This window comes from Enoplosus armatus, chromosome 24, assembly GCF_043641665.1.
Source record: "Enoplosus armatus isolate fEnoArm2 chromosome 24, fEnoArm2.hap1, whole genome shotgun sequence".
Lineage (NCBI taxonomy): Eukaryota > Metazoa > Chordata > Actinopteri > Centrarchiformes > Enoplosidae > Enoplosus > Enoplosus armatus.
The window spans coordinates 3,329,197-3,337,474 of NC_092203.1; the positions used below are offsets into that span (position 1 = coordinate 3,329,197).

Consider the following 8,278-nt stretch of genomic DNA (forward strand, 5'->3'; position numbering starts at 1 on the left):
AATGAGAACAGACAGGAAAGATCCGGACGAGGGGTGAGCCTGAAATTAAATATACTGTATACAACATGATAACTGTTTGGCTATATAAACTTTAATAACGACCGTTCATTTATATAATTATGTCCATATACTGTTACCATCAACAGAAATCTGTGTTTTAAATAGCGTTTCCCCCACTTCCAGTTCATTTTTTTTTCCATTATCTCCAAACAGAGTCCGGCAGCGGCCCCTGAGCGGGGGAGAGTCCGGGGGCCGCCTACTCGCTGTCCTCCTTGTCCTCCTGCACGGTGGTCGTAGAGTGGTTGTACAGTCCTTGAGCCATGAGCTGCATCGCCAGGCCGTTCTTGTAGCCGGTGGCCTTTTTAATCTTGGCCCTCTTATTCTGGAACCAGATTTTGATTTGGGACTCGTTCAGGTTGAGTTCCTGGGCCAGAGACTGTCTCCGCTGCTCCGTTATGTACCGGTTGGCCTGGAACTCGTTTTTCAGTCTCTGCAGCTGCTCGGCCGTGAACGCTGTCCTGGGCCGCTTGTCCTCCTTTGTGTTCTTCTTCTTTTTCAGTTTCCGTGTCCTTGGGCCTGGTGTGGAAACAACAATGGAAATAAAATATTTATTCTACGGATCGAGCACGTGCACAGCGTTACACACGAGGCGCGCGCAGTTCCTCTTAATATTTCCCATTGAAGCTGCTGCTTCGATCCACCAAGCGTGTATCTGTAGGATCTGATCAGGAATCGGTTATTATCAACGTCTTATGGATAATGTTTAATGTAACACAACTAAAATACCACAGCAGGAAAATAGACTGGCCGCAGAAGCTCAGCGTTAACAACAGATCCTAGAAAGAGAAACGGAAGAATCAGCCTCATTTTAATTAGGATTTCTTTTTTTCCCCCTTTTTAATAAAAAGATCATATTGACTTTTCTGTGACGGAGGTTGCAAAAGACACACATTCACGCACGTTCATTGTTAATTCACAATAAACTAGTATGAACTCGTGTTGAGTTCACAGGTGTGTGTTCACGACTTACTTTGTCAGAAGAAGACAGAAACAAGGCCTCCCACTACTCAGGAGAATCAGCCTCATTACTATTAGGTCAGCAATTTTACAATAAAAACAAACAAACAAACAAATCGTGCACATACACTTATCCCTGACTGCTGTGTGCTGGTGTAAACATGCGTGGAGGTTTTGGTGTCTGAATCCGGCACATCGGGTCCAGGCCTAGTCTCATGCAGGCCCGCGACTGACTGACTGACTTGACTGACTTGACTGACTTGTTCCTTCGCCAAAACAAGCAGCAGCCCCGTGCAAACGAAATAAGTTGCCTTTGACAAGAGTCCCGCTGCAGGCCTCACACCATCACAGTTTTCCTTTGCGATCCTGTTACACAATTAATGGAACCCATCCAGGCCCGCGATTACTTCATCTCACACACACACACACACACACACATGGCGCCGTGTTGACGTTCAAGGACAAAGCCGACCGAGATGCATGCACCGGGTAAAGCTCGAGAAGCAGGAGTGTGACGGCAACTTGGTCCAACAGCTCAACGCAGGGTTTGCACTGGAGCACAAGCTGTAGTTTGGCGGATTCAGCCAGACCCGACTGAATACTCGCAGCTAGAGACTGAAAGGAAGCACAATAATCACAAGCACAACAACATCCAGCCTGATACCGTGTAGACCAAGAGAAACAGATAAAAAAACAAAAAACTTTATCATTAACACTATCATGACCATGAGAAGTACAAACCCATTCAAAGCATCATCATCATCATCACCATCAGGGACGAACTGCCAAGTAATGATTAACACTACGAACAAAACACGTTTTCTAACAACATCAATCTATATTATTCCTCATAATTCCCTTTAAAACGACGAGTTCAGTAAACACGACGTGTTCTTCAGTTATTAGTATAATTATTATTATTATTATTATTTAAGAACAACTTTTTGCCCTCTTTCAGCTGTAAATTACAAGCTGATGCATCCAGTCGCGTCACCAAACACTGAATGCATTTTCTGGACCAACATCAGCTGACAGTCACAAAACCACTCCGGTTCGAAGGCAGCAGGATTTGGATTTTGGTATAAACATGATTTGAATTTAAAGTAAAGCACAACAATGGCGGAGACTCTGCCCCCCCCCCCCCCCCCCCCCTCCATCAGTACATCCCCTTTATTTGTTATAGTTTCCAAACCACGCTAAAGTCAGAACTAAACTAAATCCTTGAGAAAACAGATCAAACACCGCATTTGTAAATAATAAGCTTTGTCTGTCAGAATTGATTTCAATCAAATCAGGCTCTGAAACAAATAACAGTCTGCAATCTCTCTCTTTTCTTACAGGCTGGCGAGAGTGATGGCGTCACTTTATCATTATAATATTTGCATAACGAAATTACAGTTTAATATTCCACAAATGGCTGATATTACTGCCACTAGGTCTACTATTAAATATAGTAGGTCCATTTTTACACAACTGTGCGATGCCTCTCGTCAAACAACACACACTAAAGCACATGTAGAGGGGCGGCTATGATATGATCCATAATAATCAACTTCCAATACATCTTTGTGATCACTTTGCAGAAGAAGAGAGGAAGGTCAAAAGAAGTCGCATTGTTCTCACAGACCCAACTACAGCTACATTTGCACAAGACACGGAGGCCTGGCGCTGCATTTATTGGGGGAAACCTTTAAGCATAATGTGACGAACTTGCACGCCGAACTGCGTTGAAAATTACGCCGATTTTTGAGCTGACATATTGCACAAGCCAATAATAAATACCCCGCAACAAATACGAGACACTGCAGACCACAATGCGATTTTACGCTTCTATCTGTGTGTGTGTGTGTGTGTGTGTAAATATGATGTGTGTGTGCGTGTGTGTGTGTGAGAGAGAGATAGGAGTAATTCATTGCCTGTTTAGTTTAGTTTAGCGACCTTATGCCTCCCTTGCAGACCCTCATATTCATAATAATTTTGTCTGTTTAATATTATTTCAAATGGGATTTTATTTAATAAAAAAAAAACAAAAAAAAACAATCCTCGGTTTTGAGTTAAAGCCACAGAAAAATATTGACATGCCAGCTTTCAGGTTCCCTCTCAAACGAATAACTTTGAGGTTGACGAAGAGTTTTAGAGCAAGTCTGTCAGACAGAACAAGACTGTGGAGGAAAGCCCCCCCAGCACTCAAACACCCCAGGCGGGATAATTCGGGGACTATTAGTGCCTTACCAGATGAGGGCCGGTCCGAGTATCGCGTACAGTAAACCCAAGCGGGCCACAACATCGCCTGGCTTTCTTTCGTTATGGGCGGAGACCCTCCATTGCTGCCACTCGTGTCCGCGTATCTGCCAGTCCCGTTGCTCGCCGGTTCGCCCGGTTTCGACGAGTTCTGCTTGGACGACGGCGACGAGGACGTGGACGACGACGAGGAGGAGGGCGACGACGAGGTGCTGTCGCTGCTGCAGTTGGAGTCCAGGCAGAGGCTGCCGGTGTGCGGCCTCGCTCCCAGCGGGTTGACGTTTTCTCTGCCCGGCGTCTGGCTCCGGTCGCGGTAGCTCGGCTCCTTCCTGCAGCCGAAGTCCGGCCGGAGGATGTTGTCTATGAAAAAGTTCGTGGTTCTGTGGGCTTGCTGGGCGGCCTGGTGGGGTAAAATCATGGGTGGGGATGGGAGGTTCGGCGACAGCGACATGCTCTCCTCCTCGGTCGAGTCCCGGCCGCTGTTGGGCTCCTTTTGCTCTTCCATGTCTGGCGGCGGTGAGAAATCTCGGCCTCTCCGCGCTAAACTCCACTTGTTGCTCGCGCTCCCGCCCCCCTTCGATATCCAATTCAGACGGACAGCATGTGAAGACGAGCCTCTTCGCTAGAACACAACCAATAAAATACCTGTGTCAATCTTTGATATCACCTACAGCGGCGGAGACCTTCGGAGACCTGGCATAGCGAACAGCTCCACGTTATAAGCAGTGTCCCTGCCTCTCCCCGGTGCAGCATAATATCTGTGTATTCGCTCTTCCTAAACTCTCCTAAAACCGTTATCTCCCCCCGTGTGTGTGTGTGTGTGTGTGTCTGTGTGTGTGTGTGTGTGTGTGTTTTCCCTTCTTTCTCTTACACCCAGCCGGAAGCACGTGTGCGCGTACACACGCGCAGCGGGCCAATCAGGTGCGGAGATTGTCCCTGTCACAATTGACGCCGTCCAATTAGGACGCTCGGGACGCGCCGCGAACGAGCACGCGCGCACACTCTCACACACACAGCCCGCGCGTAGTTCGATCGATTTCGGGGAGGTGCGCACGTGCGTACACACGTAGGCCTACACAGCAAAACAAAAACAACAGCGGGATAGCCACCGCTGGAAATGTGTGTTTTATTTCATTTAAACACACATTATTATTATTATTATTAGGCTTTTATAGACTATTATTCACTTATATGTGCTAAATGAGCTTCATTTATAAGACAATTGCGTAATTAAAATGACTTCACGAGTATTTTAATTTTAGTTTAAGCTAATATACCGCCTGCAAGGTGATTACTGGGCAGGTGTTTCCCCCCCCCCCCCCTCTGCATGACAGAATTTATTTATTTAAAGTATTTTTCTTTTATATTTTTGACCATAAAATCTGTCTAAAACGAAGGTGGCGTGCGAATGAAACGTTGCTATTTTTAAGGGAGGACAGGAAACAGAACAGAAAGTGCACACTTGTGCTCACAAATCCCAGGTCACTTCTGCAGCTGAACGTCTCTAAAAGGGTCCTTTTCCTTGACATCTTCGTGTCTGCACGTTAGGCCGCATTTAGGATTTAAACGCCCAGGTTTTCGGACAGCAGGACAAGACAACACTTTACACTCGGATCCGCTGATGTGAACAAAAAAAAGCAACAAGAGTGAAAGTGGAAGTTTCTGGGAACACAATGAGGCCTGGAGAGCAGGGGATGCGTCCCGATAACACGCCGCCGTTTCGTAAAATCTCCGGAATGAGAATAGAAATTGCCATCAGGCTCTAATTGGCGATTTGAAATAATAATATTAGTAATGATAATGGCAGCAGCGTGAACGCGGGGACGTGTGGATGTTCAACCCGCCGCAGTGAAATCTTTATCCCGCGGGCCGGAGTGGGAAGCCATGGCTACTTAATTAAAATCCAATTAGGACAGTATCAATATGCTGTTCAGCCGCAGCGCCATTGTGGGTGAATGAGCGCTCAGTCTGCTCTTATCTGGCGCCGCAAAGAGAGGCTCCTTGAGAGGGGGGCTGCGGAAGATAATTTATAGCTTTTAATTAGTCTTCATTCTGCCCGATCAGCCCGGTGTTCATCACGGCGAGCGGGGCTGAATAAAAAAAAACCCCAGTCAAAAGCGCTGTCACCGGTCCCTGGCAGGGCCCTTAATCAAAGTGAGGCGGGGGCCGCGCTACAAGCCGCGTAATTTCCAAGGTGCTGATAAAGCTTGTTGAATAATAGCGGGGGCCCTCGGAGACACCATTTACAGAAATGACTTTATTGACGGCTTAACGTTGGTAATTCATTTTACCTTTCACGTATTGGGAGCCGGATTTGTCGCCGTAATAGGATGATAAATGCACTGACGGATCGCAGCCCCGCGGTTTTATTGAGTAGCCTATATACTGGAGGGGCTGCACACACACACACACACACACACACACGGTTTATGATCAGACTCTTGTTGAAAAGCTGTCTGAAGTAAAGGCATGACAGTGTGTGTGTGTGTGTGTGTGTGTGTGTGTGTGTGTGTAGACGGCGGTCCACTTGGTTATTTCCTTCCTGTGTGAAGGATTAGACGAGACAATGCAGCCCCAAACGCTAAATGAAGGACAACTATCTTTACAAACAGCCGCACTACATTTGATTTACTATCTTTTTCTCCACCTCCGGTTTTGTTCCTGCTTTTTTTTCTGCCTTCGTTCAGGCTTGTTATCTGGTCGAGTATCCCGTCACAATTACAGGCCTGACTGTGTATTTTAAGTGTTCAAAACTATTTGAACCCATTATCTTGAATTCATCCCACTGTAGACTACTTTGTCTTTCCTACTACTATAGATACCTAAAGAATGTTTTGTGTTTCTAAAAAGGTCACACATTCGATGTAAAGTCATGTTATTTAATAGAGAACAAAATGCGTTGAGTTTGATATGAAGAATAAAACAGATTAAAACAGAGGTCTGTATGAGCTTTACTATGAAAAAAGAACCAGTCAAAGAATGTGCTGAAGGATGATGTTTACTGCATGCATCGCATTTACCAAAAATGTCACTTTTGTCACCCAGAATAGTTGGGGTCTAATTTTAGTCCAAGCCCTGTTAAACATGTGTAAACTGAAGCCACAGCGTCGTCATCACAGTGTAACAGAAACGATTTACTTGGATCAGATCTTTTCCCTTCCAATATAAGAGGATAAATGATCACACTGGGTTATATTTTCTTCCCCCCCCCCCCCCCCCCCCCCCCAAAAAAAAAAGGCTGCATTGAAAATTAAGCCCTGCAACTTATTTATGGCCACAAAAGTTAATTCACTTATTGGCTCATGTCCATTCCAAGAATGCTTCTCGGAGGTGTTTTTCTTTGTTTTTTGGTTCAGGTAAATAAGGTACGATGCGTTTGTGCTAATAACATCTCTTCACATTGTCAGCCGGATTACAAATGTTTCAGCTGACTAAATAAGGTGTGATGGTCTGAGGGAAGCTGTGAAGCTTTGGATGCGTCCTGTCTCTGAGTGCTGCGGCTGCATGCCCGTGCTGTCACCTAGTGGAGGAAGGAGGGAAATGGTGGTCTGTTGCAGTAAATCATGCTCTCCATCTTGCCAGGTTTATTCATTCGTGCTCATTCAGGTCAAAGAGCATAATGGCCAGTCTCATCAGATCCTGTCCATCGGGTTTTGTTGGCTGAACAGTCAGTTGGTGTTACAACAAAAGGTGTTAATGTCTCAGGAGGCTGTGGAAGGTTCTGTGCAAGTGTTTTTGATGTGGGTTTTGATATACTCGAAAAAATAAATGGAGGGAATGCTGTAAATGTACTGAGCAGTGGTTTGATTATCACTTGTCCTCAGTATAAAGACGACACAGACCTTCTTAAATTAGTCAAAACTTTAGTTAAATCCAGTGCTAAATGCAGATAAAGTAGATGCATCCACATCTGGAAACCCAGAAAGTCAAATATAGGACTTTGGCGACATCTAGTGACTCTGGTGTGTAAGTGGCATGGACATTTTTCACTTGTGTGCCACTTTGAACATGATTTCCGCTTTATATGGCAGACACAACACAGCACAGAGTAAAACAGCAACCAGTACGCCGAACATGAACAGATTAACCTTAATATTAGGTCTGTTTATTCAAAGATATGTCCCCTTTGTCTGTTTTACCTACTTTAAATACATTTTTCTTGCATTAAATACTCCTTTAAATGAGGCAAGTTTATTTTTATAATACCTTTCAAACACAGGAGCTACTCAAAGTGCTTCACATAAGCTGAAGAAACGCATTAAAGCAGCATTAAAAACAATAAAATCTCTGGAAAAAATAGAATAAAATCATGTGAAATAAAACACAAACAATAATGCTGGTATACTGCAGTTGCAGTGCAGAAATGAGATGCACCAAATTCAATAAAGGAAATAAAAGTACTGCTTAATCAAGCAAAGGAGTTTTTAATTAAGATTAGAGGGAGCTTTGGCTCTCTAGGCTTTTAAGTGATTCATAAATTAGCAACAGCACTTACGTTAAACATAAAAAATAATCACATGTCATTTTATATTAAAATATAATTTAAAACATTTGAAGTATATCAACTCTTTTCAGCCTCTCAGCATTTCTTCCTTACAATACTGTGCTTGTCCACTAGATGTCAGCGTAAAGCAGCTGAAGAAAAGACACTAGAGCAACTTGATGAATTGCTGTAACCACTTCACTATAATTGAGGGGGGGCCATAAACAAAGGTGACAAAGAAAAACGCGTTAAAGCATTAATCAGTGGAGATTAGTGACATGCAAACAAGAGCCATAAAAGCCAACAAAGCCAATAAAACCCACAACAAAGGCAGTTTTCATTTAAAACGGCTGTAAAATAATGTCAAATATCTGAACTTTTCTCAGATGTCTAAACTGCAGCAGCGAAGCAGTAAAGCCAGTGTGCAAAAACGACAATGAAGCAGCATGAGACTGAAACATGACACACAAAATACAAATCGTAAAAGAATGATACTGTTTTCCACTTTTTCTCTGTTTGACATTTCACTACTTTGTG

General features: G+C 44.1%; 1 protein-coding gene across 1 annotated transcript; it reads right to left on the reverse strand.

Moving 5' to 3' along the window:
- Positions 1-256: 256 nt before the first annotated feature.
- LOC139306799 (homeobox protein engrailed-1-B-like) lies at positions 257-3,763 on the reverse strand. The gene is made up of 2 exons (XM_070930753.1): positions 3,250-3,763; positions 257-576 (listed from the first exon to the last, which is right to left on the reverse strand). Exons 1-2 carry the CDS (start codon positions 3,761-3,763, stop codon positions 257-259), a joined length of 834 nt encoding a protein of 277 aa, XP_070786854.1.
- Positions 3,764-8,278: the final 4,515 nt, after the last annotated feature.

Bases quoted from the DNA above. Each gene is read 5' to 3' on its own strand.
- LOC139306799 (XM_070930753.1), bottom strand. From the start codon at position 3,763: ATGGAAGAGCAAAAGGAGCCCAACAGCGGCCGGGACTCGACCGAGGAG. The intron at 577-3,249 runs GTAAGGCACTAA...TTTCCACACCAG, and splicing joins CTCGGACCGGCCCTCATCTG to GCCCAAGGACACGGAAACTG.